The 18,991-nt window shown below is 42.6% G+C and overlaps 1 protein-coding gene across 1 annotated transcript in view; it reads right to left on the bottom strand.

Moving 5' to 3' along the window:
- LOC126482102 (carboxypeptidase A1-like) overlaps positions 1 to 18,991 on the bottom strand; it is a 68,468-nt gene that overhangs the window by 43,982 nt on the left and 5,495 nt on the right. The window contains exon 2 of the mRNA XM_050106077.1: positions 3,726 to 3,935. Coding sequence (XP_049962034.1) covers positions 3,726 to 3,935 — 210 coding nt within the window. The remainder of the gene's footprint in view (positions 1 to 3,725; positions 3,936 to 18,991) is intronic.

Raw genomic sequence — 18,991 nt, 5'->3', positions numbered from 1 at the left:
TGTCTGTGAATATCTCCATCACACCCGCATACTTCCCTGCATTACCAGGTTAACTCCTGATAAATCAAGATGTGTCCTCTTAATGAATCCCTACCTTTAGTTAAAGTTTTCCATAAATTTTATTTTACCTCATTTTAACTCAGTACATCTTTATTAGTTACTCGAGATACCCACCTGATATTCAGCACTCTTCTAGAGCACCACACAAAACAGTTTCTGTTCACCTTTTGTCTGCATTTGCATCTACATTTTCGCTCCGCAAACCACACCGTGGTGCGTGGCGGAGGGTACATTGTACCACTACCAGTCATATCCTTTCCTGTTCCACTCATAAATAGAACAAGTGAAAAACGACTATCTATGTGCCTCTGTTTGAGTCGTAATTTTTCTCATATTGTCTTCGTGTACCTTACGCGAAATGTATATTGGCTCTGGTAGAATCGGTCTGCAGTCAGCCTCAAATATCGGTTCTCTGAATTTTCTCAATAGTGTTCCTCGGAAAGAACGTCGTCTTCCCTCCAGGGAATCCCATTTGAGTTCCCGAAACATCTCCGCAACACTTGCGTGCTGGTCGAACCTGCCGGTAACATACATAGCAACACGTTTTTGAACTGCTTCGACGTTTTCCTTTAATTCAAATTGGATCCCAAATACCCGATCAGTACTCAAGAACGAGTCGCACTGGCGTTCAGTACACCGTGTCCTTCATAGACGAGCTACATTTTCCTAAAGCTCTCCCAATGAACCAAAGTCTGTCACTCACTTTCCCTACCAACGTCCTTACGTGGTCGTTCTATGTGACAGCGTTTTGCAACCTCTAGAGATTTAATCGACGTGTCTGTGTCAAGCAACACATTATTAATGTTGCATTCAAACTTTACAGAATCGATATTCCCACTGATCTGCATTAATTTACGTTTTTCACATTTAGACCACGCTGGCATTCGTCACACCAACTATACCGGTGTCCAAAATTAATGCAACAGACCGCTGTTTCCCCGTCCTGTGTCTAATTCACAATATAATCATACAAACTGTCAACAGATGTCCATATGTTCGAGTTGTGCACCGAAGATGCCATTTCCTTCAAAGGAAAACCACGCCAACGATGAAGTCAGGGCACCTATCAAACGGACTAGTGTTTACCGGGTAGCCCCACTTCCACAATCGCTGTGTACATAGTCACAGACGGTGCAGTATGTCACAGAGAAGACACCTACCAGATTCTCTGCGAGGAGGGCCATAGCAAGAATGGAAAGACGACAGTCGCAAACTCATGTGGCCCGATGGCTTAACGTGAATCGTTCTGTTGTTTCTCGGATCTGGCGACAGTTTATAGAGACCTAAACTGTATCCCGAAGAGGAGGGCAGAAGGAGAGGACCGTTAGTTGGTTGTAAGGGCACGAATACCGCCTTAGTACTGCGCAGCAACTGGAATTTGACCTGGCAGCATCCACATCGTAGCAAACAATGTAGAGAAGGCATCGACAGAGGAACGTCCATTGTCGGAGACCTGCTGTATGTGTGTATCGCTGAGGCATCTTCACAGCAGGGAACATCAAATGGAGCCGTCAACATGCCATCTGGACAATCGAACAGTGGGCCAATGTTCTTTTCACAGATGACTCCCGATATGATCTGCGTTCTCGACGGATTCGCATCTGAAGAGAAAGTGGAACATGATTTCGAGACCCGAACATTCTGAAAGAGACCGATATCGAGGAGGATCGCTAATTGTGTGAGCAAGGATTATGTTGACTACACCCTTCATGATATTGTAGGGGTGAATCGGCAAGGTTTCTACATCTATACTCCGCGAGCCACCTTACGGTGTGTGGCGGAGGGTACTTATTGTACCACTATCTGATCCCCCCTTCCCTGTTCCATTCACGAATTGTGCGTGGGAAGAACGACTGCTTGTAAGTCTCCGTATTTGCTCTAATTTCTCGGATCTTTTCGTTGTGATCATTACGCGAGATATATGTGGGCGGTAGTAATATGTTGCCCATCTCTTCCCGGAATGTGCTCTCTCGTAATTTCGATAATAAACCTCTCCGTATTGCGTAACGCCTTTCTTGAAGTGTCCGCCACTGGAGCTTGTTCAGCATCTCCGTAACGCTCTCGCGCTGACTAAATGTCCCCATGACGAATCGCGCTGCTTTTCGCTGGATCATGTCTATCTCTTCTATTAATCCAACCTGGTAAGGGTCCCATACTGATGAGCAATACTCAAGAATCGGACGAACAAGCGTTTTGTAAGCTACTTCTTTCGTCGATGAGTCACATTTTCTTAGAATTCTTCCTATGAATCTCAACCTGGCGCCTGCTTTTCCCACTATTTGTTTTATGTGATCATTCCACTTCAGATCGCTCCGGATAGTAACTCCTAAGTATTTTACGGTCGTTACCGCTTCCAATGATTTACCACCTATGGCATAATCGTACTGGAATGGATTTCTGCCCCTATGTATGCGCATTATATTACATTTATCTACGTTTAGGGAAAGCTGCCAGCTCTCGCACCATGCATTAATCCTCTGCAGGTCCTCCTGGAGTACGTACGAGTCTTCTGATGTTGCTACTTTCTTGTAGACAACCGTGTCATCTGAAAATAGCCTCACGGAGCTACCGATGTTGTCAACTAAGTCATTTATGTATATTGTAAACAATAAAGGTCCTATCACGCTTCCCTGCGGTACTCCCGAAATTACCTCTACATCTGCAGATTTTGAACCGTTAAGAATGACATGTTGTGTTCTTTCTTCTAGGAAATCCTGAATCCAATCACAATAGCTAATAGGTAATGTTACGAGATCTCGGTACCTCATGTACGGTTGTTGCGATGTAGTGTGTGTACAGACTTCGTACTGATGGACGGTAATGCTCGACCTCATAGAGCACGAGTGCTTGTTGTTTTCTTGGAAATAGAAGATTTCGCATGCATGGCGTGATCTGCTCGCTCCCCTATTTGAATCCCACAGAGAATGTCTGGGATGCACTAGGGAGACGTCAATATCCACCAACCGCCCTCCAAGACTTGCGAACAGCTCCGGAGGAAGAGTGGGCATTATAACATGACATTGACGACTTTATTCACAGCATGCTCAGTCGTTGCCAGGCCTGTATTTTTACCAGATGTGGTCACACCCCACAGTGAGCACGTTAGCCAGTTGTCGGAATTTGTGTGCAAATCTGTTAAGTTGGAAAAAACCGAAGAACATTTTCGTCTACTGTTATTTATGTTGCACTATTTTGTGGCAAAATAAAGGCACCCATGGAAAATTTCCGTTTGTTGCTTTAATTTTGGACACCAGTACACACAGAAAGTAACAGGTTTCACATCACACTTTCCTCGGGCATTCCAGACGATGCACCTGTCTGTGACTAGCACTGACCGTTGAGAACAACTGATCTGTTTACTGTCTCTGTTTCATTTCCATATAGGCCTACCTTGGAGACAAATATCTTCAGAAAATGCTTCTCAACACTTAAATTTATATTCGATGTCAACAAATACCTCTTTTCGAGAAATGCTTTCCTTGCAATAGTCAGTCTGCGTTTTGTTCCCTCTCGATTTCGGTCACCACCAGCTACTTTGCTGCCGAAATAGCAAAACCCGTCTACTACTTTCGGTGTATACCTCTTACGTAATTCCCTCAGCATGTATTCTATGTATAGAAGTGATGTGAAATGAAAGAGGCCTATCAAAGAGATTTGAAACTTACTGTTCGAGGTCATCGATGAGGACGTTGTGCAGCACTCCTTGGCGATCGAGGAATGCTCGGAAGTGGTCGTGCACGTGGGGCGGCACCCTCACGTCCACGGGGTGGCCGGCACGGTGAGCTCGCGACCAGAAGTCGAGCGCCGGGTGCTCCCGCAGCTGAGACAGCGTCTGCAGCTGCTCCTCCGTCGGCACCAGACGGTAGACTTTGTGTCTGCCACAGAAAGACGACAACTGCCTCATTACGTTCTTCCAAATATCTATTTAAACATATGCATTACTTGACGACTGCGAAGGAACTGCCATGTAATAGCTTTTGTGAAGAATGAAGCACCGCAAACGAAATGTACACTTCCAGGAAAAAAAATAAAATTAGTACGCCTGATGACGACATATGCCAACTGGGGATAGTAGGTGTTCTGATAATAGTTTCAACGTCAACCGTCAACAGACAGTAGTGGCATAGTTACCAGAGTGTGTCTACCCCTTCACAGAGAACGGCCAATGCCAGCCTCAGTGTGGTGCAAAGGTGTGAAGTAAGCAGACATCTATGCCACGGAGAAGCACCTTTGCTTCCTACAACCAACTGAAAGAGTTTTAAAGGAGAAAAATTATGGCCTTCCAAATGGCGGGATTGTTCTTTAGGAGAATTGCCACACACGTTGGACGTGTTACGTCAGTGGTGCAGTGATGCTGGTATCAATAGTCACGTGAACGTTCTCACACCCGTAGTCGAGGTTCTGGATGTCTACGCGGAACAGCCGCCCGCCAGGATCATCATGTTACAAGGAGAGCTGTGGCAGATCGTACAGCTACCACGTCTCAGATAAGAAGGCTTGTGAGCCTAGACGTCTCAACACAAACTGTTACGAACCGGTTGTTAGCAGTGTGTCTCCGGGCACGCACTTCTCTGCCCGTCTTCCACTCACGCCACAGCATCGACGTGCACGGCTCGGCTAATGCCGTCAGAGGATCACTTGGAAGATGGAATGGCCCGTCGTGGTCTTCAGCGATGAAAGCAGATTCTGCCTGCACGCAAGTCATGGTCGTTTGAGCGTACGACGTAGACCTGATGAGCGCTATCTTGTAAACTCCAAGACACACTGGCCCCACCCCAATTTTAATGGTGTGGGGCGCGATAGGTTACAACTCTTTTTCACGTTTGGTGTTTCTGGAGGGGACGCTAAGCAGCACTCGGTACGTGCAGAATGTTGTGAGACCCTTTCCTTTTCCTTTCTTGCAACAGGAAGGTGATGCAATGTTCCAGCAGGATAATACTCGCCCACACACTGCCTGTGAAACACAATGTGCTCTGCAAGACGTGCAGAAACTTCCCTGGTCAGCACCATCTCCGGACTCGTCTCCAGTCGAGGGGGTCGAGAAGTGGCTCCTGCGACCTGTCAAACAACAACTCACACAGGACTACGATAACAGGTCGAGCAGCCGTGGCATAGTATATCCTAGGACAGTATTCGCCACTTGTGCGATCGACTGGATGCCAGAGTCAGCGCCTGCATTGGTCGATGCTTCGTACCTCTGAACCACTTGTGCAACTGATTTGTAAATGTAATAATTACATGTACTCCATGTAAACTGTTACAGCAGTACATCTTGGGTGAGCTGGTATCCTCTAAATGGGTGGACAATATTTTTGCCAGCAGTGTACATCTGGAATAAATTATATACAGCCCATCTGACGATTGTACTGACTAAGCTTGGCGTTAAACACTGACCTTCCCCGTCACGCAAAATAGTGTACTGCCGTTAGCCCAAAAAGTTTGGTGACTGGATTAGTAAAAACGTTAATATTGTGGTTTTAATGTTTCAGGTGTTCTATATAGTCCACCCTGACTTGATTACAATGCGCAGAATTTCCATTTGGCCATGTGAATCTCTAAGAAAAATATATCTTTGGGATGTTGTTCAACTCGCATTGGCATGAATGTCGGTTTTATCGTCTAAATGTCTATCCTTCATGTGATTTTCTATTCTTTGTCGTTTGTGGCAGCTTTGAACTGGTAACACCAATACACTTCACCCACGGAGAAGTTTTCCAAATTAGGTAGCGGCAGGCATCCATGAGTTGTTTTTGTTCGGGAGTCAAGGTGTGCAGGACAAACATTGCACACATTATTTTTCCTCTAAACAGATAAATAAGCTTTTAGTATGTTTTTTAAATTTTAATTGTTGATTTGAGCATGTCTGCTCTAAGCTTTGACTATTGCCTTCTCGCAGTGTAACATAACGACTTTTACAATGAAATGAATACACCTAGCTGCATACAGGCGTTGATATAAGTCAGTTGAAAATGTGTGCCCCGACCGAGACTCGAACCCGGGATCTTCTGCTTACATGGCAGGCGCTCAATCCATCTTTTTTAAAATCTCATTTTGTTCGCTTTTGTTCGTTGCATCTGCTCGGGGCGGACGTCGTAAGACATCCGTTTAAGTTCGTTGTTGATCGATTAACTCAGTTTTTTTTATTAGAGAGAGCAGCTAATCCTCTGAGCGAACACGCTTTTTTTTTTAATCTCATTTTGTTCGCTTTCGTTCGTTTCATCTGCTCGGGGCGGACGTCGTAAGACACCCGTTTAAGTTCGTCTGTGATCGATTAACTCAGTTTTTTTTATTCCGATGAATAAGTTCTTAGAGGTGTCGAAACCTAGGTAAATGTATTAAACAACTATTAGCAACCGGCTGGCTGTGTTATTTCTCCATTGAAACGTATGCAGGGTGTTTTCGTAAGTTGTTGTTGTGATCTTCGGTCCTGAGACTGGTTTGATGCAGCTCTCCATGCTACTCTATCCTGTGCAAGCTTCTTCATCTCCCAGTACCTACTGCAACCTACATCCTTCTGAGTCTGCTTAGTGTATTGATCTCTTGGTCTCCCTTTACGATTTTTACCCTTTTCGTAAGAGCGTGGAAAAATGTAACAGGACATAGAGAATGCTCCACTGAACAGATTGAGATAGGGAACCTCGGGTCGAGAGTAGCCTGCTTAAGGAGATATGGAAGTAAACTTGTCCACCGCTTTGTCATATCTGTTTTCCACGTTATTTACAACTAACATGCGTACAAGTTTACACGTACTGTGCTGTTTATTTACATGTACATTCTTTATTTCCTGCAAGGAGCCATGGAGGACGAGCCTGATTACTAGGAAGTCATGATGCCGGTTCTGTTTACTTTACTTGTCCATGAGGTGGCTTTGTTGCATCGTATTTACACTATCCTACGACAGAACGGGCTATGAATCAACGACAGACTCATTCATTACTCAATGCTGTTCAGAGACGTACAGCACAATACGATGGGGAAGCACAGGTGCAATACTTCCTGGTCGCTGGATTGGAAGGGGAGGCTCTATTCCATGGCCTGCGAGGTCACCTGACTTGAATGCCTTTGATTATTCCCTACACGGATATCTAAAGTCACATGTGGATACGGAGATGGAATTATTTGTCAGGATTTTATCTGCCTGTGATGTGATTCGGAGTACACTAACGATATTTGTCAGGGTGCATCAGAATCTTGCTCGCCGATTTCCTGTTTGCATTGAGCTTGTAATGTTATGTGAGACTCACTGACACCTTTTTTTAAAACTAATATGTGTCTGATTTTATTCTGAGAAGCTCAGTAATGTATGTAAATACCGTAAATGTAAATTTGATTCAAAAAGTACTTGAAGTGAAGTGAAGCGCAGCTGGACAGCAACAAACTCTTTAGTGCGCAATCCCTGCAACGATAGTAGTTGTGAATCTTTGAGTATGGACTCTAAAATAAAAAAGACAATTGATTAATAAAAAAAGAGAACTGTTAATCTGTATCTTGTGGAAAGAGGACGCGTAGTTTGAAGGAAGTTTGTGTTCCAAGCAAACTCTTTTTCTCACGAAAAGCAGATTGCTGTTTGATCTTATTTTCTTACAACAGTGGTCCCTTAGGTATGATGAGCTACGAAAACTTGGGCTCAGAGCTATCTGCAATACGGCCAAGTAACTAACAGAGTCGTATTTTAAACCTTAAAGAACAATAACTTCCTCCAACTGGTGCAGAAGCTGATCATTCAAGGAGGCAGCAACCAAAATTCAGGTACCAGTTACAACTTTAAGTAAAAATCTCAATCAAAAATCTCTCTCTCTCTCTCTCTCCAAACACATACATAAATATTCATATTATTAAAGTAATTCTATAAGCTTGATGACCGGCCTTTCAGCACATTTTTTTAAGATACAATCCAAATGGTACTTTCATGGTGTTAATGATGGTATCTGCAGTAAACTAATGTAAATAAAAATTACGCAATAATGTTATTCTATTCCAAATACCTCCTTTAGCTGACTTCGCCAACACCAGGTTTCCTACCTCAAATTGTTCAGTGGAGCATCCTCTATGTCCTGTTAAATTTTTGCACGCTCTTACGGTAACAGCCTGCATACGGTTGCTGAAAGACAAGCGTGCTAAAAAGTATTAGACAAATTAAAGACGTTGCTCCATTGCATTTTGAGACAATGAACAACGTTGACGTACAACAAACGCACTTCAGCTACTTAACGGTGTCTACTGTCTGCAAACGACTAGCTGGTCGAATGCGCACCTGTTGTTTACGGATGTTAGTTCAAGCTGCCATCGTAATTACTGCGCTGACTTCGCTTATACTCCAGGAATAAAATCAGTCTCGGAACTTGATGGACTGACGCTGTGTGTGCTGGCCATTGATGTGAATCATTTACTGCTTAAAACTTTTCTACATATCCTCCAAGATTGTATTTATTCTAAAGATTTGCGCAAGGTGTTCAGGTTTTCATAGCTTTAGTGCCTACTGTGTTGTAAGATTTATTAGCACTGGTAATTTGACACAAATATACCACATGGACATCTAGTTTAGATTGGGAGGGACCATCGTAGTATACAGGTATACAAGGACAATGGAAGTAAAACAAACCTACAAATATATGTAAATGCTACATGAAAATCGTTTATCGAAATGGGAATACGTGAAGCCTCCAACGACTGTCAGAGCAGAATCTTATCGAAAACGTCTCAGCAAATCCAAAAAAATTTGTAATCATTTGTTCTGGCTGTCATTGGCGCCTAAGTTAGAAACTCGTAGAAGAAACAGATACCGAAAGTGAAGGAAGCATGCATACGCAGGTATGCTGAACTATGTTTTCAAATGCACCTTTATGAAGAAAGATGCAGGATTATTGCCTCAGTTCATCCTTGCACCACTTCTAAAGTGAGTAATTTAGATATTAGTATCAGTTCCGTTAAGAAACAGCTGAAACAGTTAGGAGTAAGCGAGACCGTGAAGCCCGTTGGAATCCCTGCCAGACACAATTTGTAGCTGAGTTAAATCCTCTCCAAACCACAGTACATTGTAGATCCCTTCCACAAAGAACTGTTTCCAATAATTGGGCGAAAGCAAAGTTTTTACCTTTGTAGGAGAAGCGCAACGGAATTGACTCCAAAACTACCTTTCAGTGTTACCGACATCCGTATTTTACGCCATTTGAGAGCATATTCTGAGCTCAAACGTTATGAGCTGCATCGAGGAATATTACCTCGCACATGACAAAGAGTATTGATCCCGTACACATCGGCCACACGAAAACCAATTCTTTCTTTGCTCACTTGACATTTGAAAGCTATGGACCAGGGAAATCAGGTAGATGTAGTACTTCTTGACTTCCAGAAAGCCTTTGACACAGTATCAGACCAACACCCATTAATGTGTATACAATCATATGTGGAATCAAACGAAATTTGTGGCTGGACTCAGGATTTCTTGATAGGGAGAACGCAGTACGTTATTTTGTGTGGAGTGTCATCGACAAACGTAGAAGTAACTCAGTGAACGCAGATGTCTTCCCGACTTCTCGATTCCTCATGAAGCACCTGCCAAGACCAACAGGTAGGTGCCTTCGTTGCTATTTACATGTAGATCACTCCAGTCATGTGCTGTCAACACACTCAAGAGTCTCAGAAACATTAAAAATTTGTGAAATAGTTAAGCATTTCACAATAAAAAGAAATGTAAATCTGACCTGAAGTCCTGGTAGAAGTGTGCGACCGTAATAATAGTAACTACGAAAGTGAATTTTAAGGTGCTGGTTAATAACATAAGTAATACAGATCCAGATGGTACTGAATCCTTTAATGTGCTCATGACACGTTTCGGGCTTAACCTATCATCAGATGACCATTTAAGATGATTGGGTGGACATTATCCAAGTCCCTGTCTATGCTTTTAATGATCTGAAATGGTCATCTGATAATGGGCTACTCCAGAAACGCGACATGAGCACATTAAAGGATTCAATAGTATCTGGATCTGTGTTACTTAAGCGACTTACCAGCATTTCTAAATTCAGTTTCATAAGAATAAATAGTTTTCTTTGTTTCAAGAGCGCTCAGGCACACATTTTTTTCGCTGTTCCACCTGACACCTGATAGGGGGGCTTTGCTTCTTCATAGTAAATACAAGAAATCGGCAGAGACCTGTCGTTAATAGGACATAGCCTACGTACGACATACTTACATACGTTAATTCCTCCAATCAATGTTAACTGGTAATGTTACGTGCACCTAGCGGCTGAAACTATTTTTTCATTGGATTGTAAGAGTTAATCTCAAACGTAGAGATGTATTTCAATTAGAACATATTGGTCATAGTTTTGGTTAAGACTCATTTATTTCCGTTTGAAACGTCCTTATTTTTCAAAATTTATTATATTATTAATTATTCTCTTTTTCAAAAGTTTTCACTACAGCTTCAGTGATGCATTTGTTAGTTAACAGTCTATTTTTGATGACTTTGGTGCATGTTTATCGTAAGTAACATTACATCAACGAATATTTCTGCTGACTTAGTGTTGCTGTCATCTGCTTACTATCTAAGTGATTATTGTGATGCGTTTACTGAAAACGTGTCGTGAGTCAAAATCACACTGTCTGACATAGCAACAGAAATGAGTTTTGGAGTGATTTATTTCGTTTCCAAAATCAAACAATGTGAGAGAATCAGTTTGGCTTTCAATATTAGTTCCTTAGTAATGTTGTTGTTGCAGTCTTCATTCAGAAGACTGGATACCTAATTGTCATATATAAGGGCATTATCTCATTTCTGTCTAAAAATTGCATTGCATTTCAGATGTAATCTGCATTCGATCAAACAAGTTGATCGGCAACATGTCATGAGAAACTATTATCATCACTCATGACGGATTTTATAGTATTATGTAGCAGAAATTTAAGCAGCAATTCTGAAAAATTCTTTCAACCAATAGGAAAGAAAAGGAGCGAAGCTGAATGGTAGGGAAAGATATCACATATGGAAAAAAAATTCTTGTGTCAGGTGGGGAGGGGTTGCGAGGGTGGGGGCGGGGGTGTTCGCACATCTCATAACATCATCAAGTATTAAGTGTCTAATTTGTAATAAGTGGTAAATTCCACCTGTCATCCGCAACTATGTATGGGAAGCCACTGTTTTTGAGATAGTAAGAATCTCAGTGTCAGTTATCCCAGATCTGAAGAAAGCTGATTGTGAATTCCAATTCTGATAAAAGAATGACATTTTAAATTATTTATTTTGATCTCCATGTTGCTAAGATGTACGCAGTGTGTTACAATTTCTTGATTTCAGCTTTATTTGATGGCCTCACAATTTGCAGCTAATAATATCCTCTATGTCAATCGTTGATACATGTTGGAATACTGAAACATTAGAAAGCATGAAGGTGAGCATCCTGTAGATGTAAGGAGGAGGTAAATTTACAGTTCGTGTTGCTAAGAAACGATTTAACAATGGTTAAGTGTATTGATGATGATGAGTTCCTGTCTCTAGTTCTTACTCTTGATCAAATTATTATTAGTTTCATGGAAGTGTTACAGTACCGAGCAGCGCAGACTACAATGTATACATTGACGAAATTTCAAAGTTTCAAAAAATTTCAGACGCTTCAACGATTACGTTCCGCCTTGTCCATTTGCAACATTGACTCACTATAAAAATGAATTTATTGTTGGTAAAAGTAAAGAAATAGTTATCAATTTATTGTATCTTGCGTTTCACGGCAATGCTTGGTGGACATATGCAACTTCAAGTATGTAATAATATAACATTCTTTACCAAAACAGTTTGTGAAAAAAAGATTTTTTTCATATTTAACTACATGTTGGAGCAGACCATTCTGGCAACAGACCATTCAGTTCTCTAGTTAATCGTTTCGCTTTTTTCGAGCTATGAGAGACGTTTCTAACAGTTCAGTATGTTCTGTGTGCTTAGAACTGGTACCCACTAACAGTACAATTGACTTTATCTTCCAAATTGATTTCAGTCTTGACATGTAAAAACATTAAACTTTTTCAGATATATTAACTGGGTTTAAGGCTGCCTGAATGAAACCAAACACCTAATACCGTAAATCAACCTAGCGCGCTTTCATTAACTTAAATATGTGTGGCATTTATTGATTTACATGTTTGTGTGTAACGACATGACGTCCATTGTATGTCACAATGCACATCGATTCCATAAGAAATTCTATTAACTCATTACACTCACAATAAGGTTGAGCGAATTTCTGATCACTGAAAATAATTTCACATTTACGGAAACCCATTCCTTCTTCTGTGTAGTTTTTTTTCCGTTCAGAGGAATCGGAACTACGACAAAATCAAACATCTGTGTAGAAGTATGTCGAAGTATTCGTTAAACACTCTGTAGTACTCTCAGTAGCAATTTTTTTTTTTTCCGAGAGTTTGCGTTTTTACGTTTCACACTACTTCTGAACCTATAGTGACACCTCTCCATGTACAATACTCTTCTTACTTTTAGTAATGATTCAAAGAAAATCACATTTGCTGTCAAACAAAGCACCCCCTTCTTTTAGGGGTTGGGTCAGAGCAGGCAGAGGGGGCAGGGGTCGTCCTGCTACTCCTGGTCACGTTGTCCTCTTCGCACCAAAAGGAAGAAGGTGGGAAAGGAGGGATCGGGAAGAAAAAGAGCAAAGGGAACGCTATCCAGAAGCAGGACTTTTTTTTAACCAGTCGATGTATACAACGTCACATCATGCCATGAAGAAAAGAAAAGAAAAGAAAAGAATAGGATCCTCCGCCCTCCGATTGCAAGAAAACTAAACATTCACTCCACTAGTAGTTGCACCTAGGGTCCTAGTTTATCTCCTTGTATCTTTTGTTCAGTCAGTGTTCTTCGTTCTAAAGTCATCTGCGTTGCAACATGCTCATCATCCATCGGCATTGATGCTCCAGCTGTGTAGCGGATTGTGTAGTGCACTCCAGAGTTATAAGAAATTGTCTATATCTGGTGTTCCTTCCTATCGTGCAATGCTGTTCCTGCATGAAGTTCCAAACGTCAAGTACATCTTTTGGGCCATCCCTGAAGGAGAAGAAGAAGAAGAAGAAAGAGAAGAAGAGTTCGGGCTGTGATGAGCGCCGTAGATATCTGCAATAGAAAAGCCAACATTTCTTTGATGAAGTACACGGCCACTGCGGCCTCTCTGCGGCTAACGAGGTGTTCGCCCATGTCAGTCACATTACATTGCATGCAATAGAGGGACTCCACACTGCAGATTTCAGACAGACATAGCTGTGTGATGTGTTTACTACTGACTGTCACGTACCAAGTGGGTCAGACGTCAGAGTCGAGCATGCCTGTGTGGACTGTCCACCACGAGAAACGCCTTTGTGTGCTAGAGCATTTCGTTTCCTCCGCATTCTATTGCCATGTCTCTTGCAGGGCACAGGAGAGCTTCTTCGCCGTCGCCAAGGGTGGAGTCAGAAAAGCATCACATGTGTGAGTTCCAGTCAGAAGCGCCCAAGGTAGAAAAATGGTTCTGGAATGTTTTGCAACAACACTGTGGACTGACTCCAAGGAGGCTTTCGCTAGTGCCTCCAGCAGCAAGCTCGTGAGGCTGCTGGAGCAGCGATGCCATAACTGTAAATGCGAACTAACAAACAGGACAACTGATCTATCAAACTTTGAAGAATATTCCTGACCTGAGTCTCCATAACGTTGTGGGCCACTGGGTTCATAATGGAAGAGCCTGTGCGACTTGCAGGTTGTGCAGCGCTGGATAACCATTGGCATACTGTGTCCTCTGGAAGATCTTCAGAGTCTGCAGGTGGTGATCTGCTATGCCTGCTCTAGTTTGGTGAAGGAGTTGCCTATAATTATGGGTCGTTGTACAGCACTTATCAGCCATGAAGTGAAAACCCAATCATCTCATCTGGTCGCTGAACTGTCGCTGACTCCGTCAGGTGGCAGTCCCATCCCTGTACGCATTGCTGCCCCAGAGGTCTTGACACATTCCATGGTGATTCTCTTATTGTCACTGCCATGTAGGCATCAAGCCTACCGCACAAGCAGTGCATCTGAAGGTGGTGGTACCATGCATCATCCCAGTTGATCTATGGCGTAGGCCACGTAACAAAGGTTCTATGGCCAACAAGTATATCATATGTGATGGGCAGCTTCGGCGCACTGGTGCACCTGGTTGGGTGCCTTTAAATGACTATTAACAAGCACCCTTGAAACGGCTCTGGTATCACATGCTCCAGAGAACTGCAGTCAACAATGAGTGGTAAACTTGATCAACTGCTTAACTAAAGTCGATGGATGGCAGTTCATCAGGTAAATGCCTTAGCTTCGCCAGGTTATCGTGTCCCTATATCAGCTCCGAATTGTGCATATGATTGATCCTGCAAAAGTACGTACTGTATCATACCCCTGAAATGCATAGCCATCAATCTGGTGAATACTGTCATGCCACTATCCAGCGGTGTCAAGGTTGGTAATCATGGATGCGGTAGCCACCATTTGGTTTATGAACAGGTACTATCAATCCTTCTAAGAACGTTATGGGAAGTGGGAGATCTGGAAACATCAGTTCACAGCCTGTCTCTGTTCAACACGATACCAAAAACTGATTGAAGACCTGATAAAACATGAAAATGCACTCCATTTAGTCCCAGGGTCTTGTTAGCCGCTCCTCTGTCAATGATATCGGATACCTCGTCTTCAGTCACGTCCCCTGACAAGTCCACTTCTAATTTCTGTAGTACAGGGCTGTGGGTCAACCCTGATACGTCCACAATGACTGCTGGATCCGCATGCTGCACTGAATACAGTTGAGCAAAATTGTTATTTGTTGAGACATCTACATTCCTTTGTGTCGGCAATGTAGACCAGAGATTATCGCTGCCTTTTGCACTTCGCTAATATGTGATACACTGAAAGTTGTTCCACGGGCAGGCTGTCTTGTGCACGCATGTGTACTACAGCTCCTCCTAAATGGAGGCGCTTGATAGAAATGATCTTTGCTGTGGCCAGTATGTCCGGTGGATGCAGCTGATCGAAACACTCCCTAAGGGTGTAAAGTAAATGTCCATTGTGTGCTTGTGCCATGCAGCTGCTTCTCTACTGCATGTTATGAAGATTCTTCTGAGGACCAGTTTCGTGCAATCAATCTACCATCTTAAGGCCGAGTGGTACAGACCATGGCAGTGAACACACTTATTTCATGTACCTTCCCCAGCTTATCGACTGATTGCGGAGATCAAGTGGGCAATATTTAGCTTCCATGGGCTTGTGCGTCACCACCCCAAGAGTGAACTGAGGGTTATGGCACAAATGAAGGCCAAGTGATCCGAAAAAAGTGTTGGCCATACGTTCGCTTTGCATATCGCTGTCTGTAACGAGCATGTGACATAAATCCATTCGAGTCGGCTGGAGGAGTGACTGGTCAAAAAAGTATAGCTGTGTCTGTCGCCATGGATGTGGCGCCAGATGCCCACCACTTGAAGATCATGGATGTCAAACTCACTGTACAGGGAGTGGCGCGAGAGCTGGTCTGAAGGTACTTGTGTGCAACTGAAGTCTCTCCAAACCACCATGTCGTCTAGTTGACACTGACAGAGCAGCGCGATGCCTTTGACAAAAAACCGAAACGTTCTTGCTGTCGCTCTGTACCAAAAGGGGCATAGATATTGATGATTCGGACTCAGTTCACTGTGGCAGCCATGACCCATGCGTTGAGGAGATATCACACGTCATCTTCTACCAAGCTCTCTTTAAATAAGACGGTGATGCTGCTACCAGTGGGCGAAGCATGGGCGACATTAGCTGTGTAACCTAAGAGATGGGGAAGGCTGGCTATATACACCTCTTGCAAGAGAGCGATGCTACGTCTGCAGCATTAAACATTTCTTGCGCATGGAGAATTTATTGCGCCTTCTGAGAGTGAGGAAGTTGTTCGCTACCAGCTGAAAAGTTTTTCGCCTTGTCTCCACGTCAGGTGGTGCTGTCATGGACGACGATAGATGGAATATCGTCATCAAAACTCCATTGACTCACTGCCACTTACTTGGGCGCCAGAACAGTAGTGGCACACTGGGTATCACCCCCTACCTTCCTCCGTGTCGTCTGTTAGAGCGCCACATTCAATGTTGTCTGCTCACTTGTCAGAAGATGCAGGCCATCGTTCATTGTGTTTATGATGCGATCGTTACTTGCGGACGTAAGTTTCTATGTCAGAGTTTGGAAGCTGATCAGACGCCGTTGCTCCCTCACTAAGGAAGGCCGGTTTCGGCACGACCCTGTTGTTGACGTCCATGTTTCCTTGTGGTTCGCCCAGTTATGATGGTTGAGGATGTTGCAAGGTTGTCGTCGCCTGAGGAGGTGGGGTGACCTTGGTCGTGTCCTTGATTCACAGGATGTCAGAACCGCAGTTGATCAGTGGTTTCTCTGTCCATGAGGGATGTCCGTTTTGCTTTGACATAGGCGAGGGGAGAATCACCCTCACCTCTGCTGGCTAAAATTCTCCTACCAGCTTTTGCATCAGTCGGCATTGAATATACGACCTGACATGACCTTCCTGTCCACAGCCAAAAAATATGCATGGTTGGCCATCGTACATTACTACAGCATAGCACGACAGTATAGCAGTATGTGTTTTATCAGTACAATTTTTATTTGGCATACACCATCATACTCCTCATAAGGCCCAAACATCTGTCATTTCTGAGCCACATGGCTGATCACATTTCCTTACTGTTGAAAGACCACAATTATGACATTGGCTGGTACCTCAGAGGGAAGTCTTAAACTATAATGGTACACAAGCCCAGGCTCATGTGGTCCACTGTAACACCCAATGTGACCACTGGAGTGTTTGAACTTAAGCGACTTAGCAAATTTGTTCACCACAGTTGTGCAAGCCTCAGAATTTACCATCTTGATACAAATGAAGCTGGCTGGAATTGAAAAGTGGATGCCCACGATGTCAAGACTGTCTCATAGGAATCTTTCAACCTCATATGCATATATGATCATTCTAAAAAGTGATTTTGAATATGGCCTGTCTGTAGGAGTGCATGATATTTAGAACTTGTTTCTAATGTCACACAACAGCTGGGAAGTGAACAACTCCCTCTGCACAGCTCCGATGATGGGAGACAAGCAAGACATCTGTGCTTCACCACTGCCAAGAGCAGACTGCCCACTGGGGAGAGGAGGAAACGAGAATAGCGTTGAGGCGGTGCAATAGCTACTGATTTCACTTTTAATATTTAAATGTCTTATTATTTAAAACTTTTGTTTCTCATTGACTTGGTATGAGAAGATGTGAGATACTGCTTTGGTCTACTGATTTCAGTGGGTACCATATTTTCGAGCTGCTCATTAAATATTTTTTTAATGAAGAGTTGACTAAAGGACAAATATTTACTTTGTAATGTACTTCACTGTGATTATAATATTAGGTTGTATGTGTATTACGCCATTTGAGAGAGACGTAGCGATGCCAGAGTCATTAACAAATGGGAACGCGGACCATAGGTGCTGTCGGATGTCGGTGCCGAGCTGGCACTTAATTTGAAGGCTATTAGTATTACAACTAATAAAAGTGCTGTTCCTTTGTCAGTTTGAGGGTGTATGTAAGATTTTTGGAGAGAGTTAAGCCTGAACCAGCATATCAAGCACTGTGTATTATATTCTCAACTTTGTGTTAATATGCGGTAAGCGTGCTTTGACTTTCAAACGTCTCATAGGCGTTTGAGTAAATGTACAAAACCTCGTGGAAAGTGATAGTGTGGAAGTCGCGCAGCCATGTAGGATTAGCACTGATTTAAGTTTCATTTTCTCTAACAGGAAGCATTAGTTTCTAATACTAGAGAATTAGTAGATTTATCAGGTTTTCCTAGGAATCAGCGCCGAACCAACCAGTGTACTGAGTTAGATTAGAAAAAAAAAGTGGTCCAGCATCGCAAGGTCATTTTTGTAGTCGTAAAACCGTTGTAGTTCTTACCACTAACGCAGTTTTAATGTCAAAATGTTTCTTCGAATGCGGCAAAGATTTAACTTGTAAGAAGGTCAAACAAAAACATTCAGTCAACATCATCAGAAGATACAAAAGAAGTTTAGAAACATAATTGAAAGATTTTGTAAGTTTTTTTCCGTGAAATAGTAGAAGCATTCATTTTCGTGCAGTCGACTACGCTGTGATATCTCTAAAGGAAATACAACGCTAGGGCAGGCATACGCACTTTAAAAATTATTTGCCAACCCAACTCTGATTAGACATTTCAGAAGTAAAAAGTTATAAGTTGTTCACCTTTCCATAAAGAATTCAGAGTTGATGACAGCTTAACGATTTTAATCAATACAAGGACGCATTGGACTCGGCGTATGTCATTAAAGAAGTGATAGAAAAAATCCAAATGATTTATCGTAGTATGATCCAGCAACTATCGCTCAATGGTTCTTGGGAAACGATCATTTTTCATCAGTTACTATTATATCAGTCGTGACTGCGTATTAGATACTACCTCTTTCAGATTATACAGGGCCAAGAATATTGCCAAGGCTAGTGCAATATATTTAACAGTAGTCGTCAATGCCACAATACGTAGCGGGAATAATAAAAACAAAAAAAACAAAAAAAACGATAGACCTATTTGATAAAAATTGAAGGAAGGGGTGGCGTTAAAGAAAGGACGTACGTTTTTAACAAACAGCTAACTTACAAATTTTTCATTTAAAAAAAAAGGCTCCAGTGAAGCCCCCTTTTAATTTGCCGTAAAGAAGCGAACTATCTAGAGCAGTTGTGTGTGTCGATAAGTTCTGTCGACACTGCTCGTCGGAAAAATTATGAATTTATGAATGACAGTATTCATTGTGAACCTCTAAAAACTGCCGGCCTGAGTGGCCGATCGGTTCTAGGCGCTACAATCTGTAGCCGCGCGACCGCTACGG

This window comes from Schistocerca serialis, chromosome 5 (genome assembly GCF_023864345.2).
Source record: "Schistocerca serialis cubense isolate TAMUIC-IGC-003099 chromosome 5, iqSchSeri2.2, whole genome shotgun sequence".
In the NCBI taxonomy this organism is placed as follows: Eukaryota; Metazoa; Arthropoda; class Insecta; order Orthoptera; family Acrididae; genus Schistocerca; species Schistocerca serialis.
The sequence above is the reverse complement of the archived record's forward strand: the minus strand, read 5'-3'. Positions and strand labels throughout refer to the sequence as shown.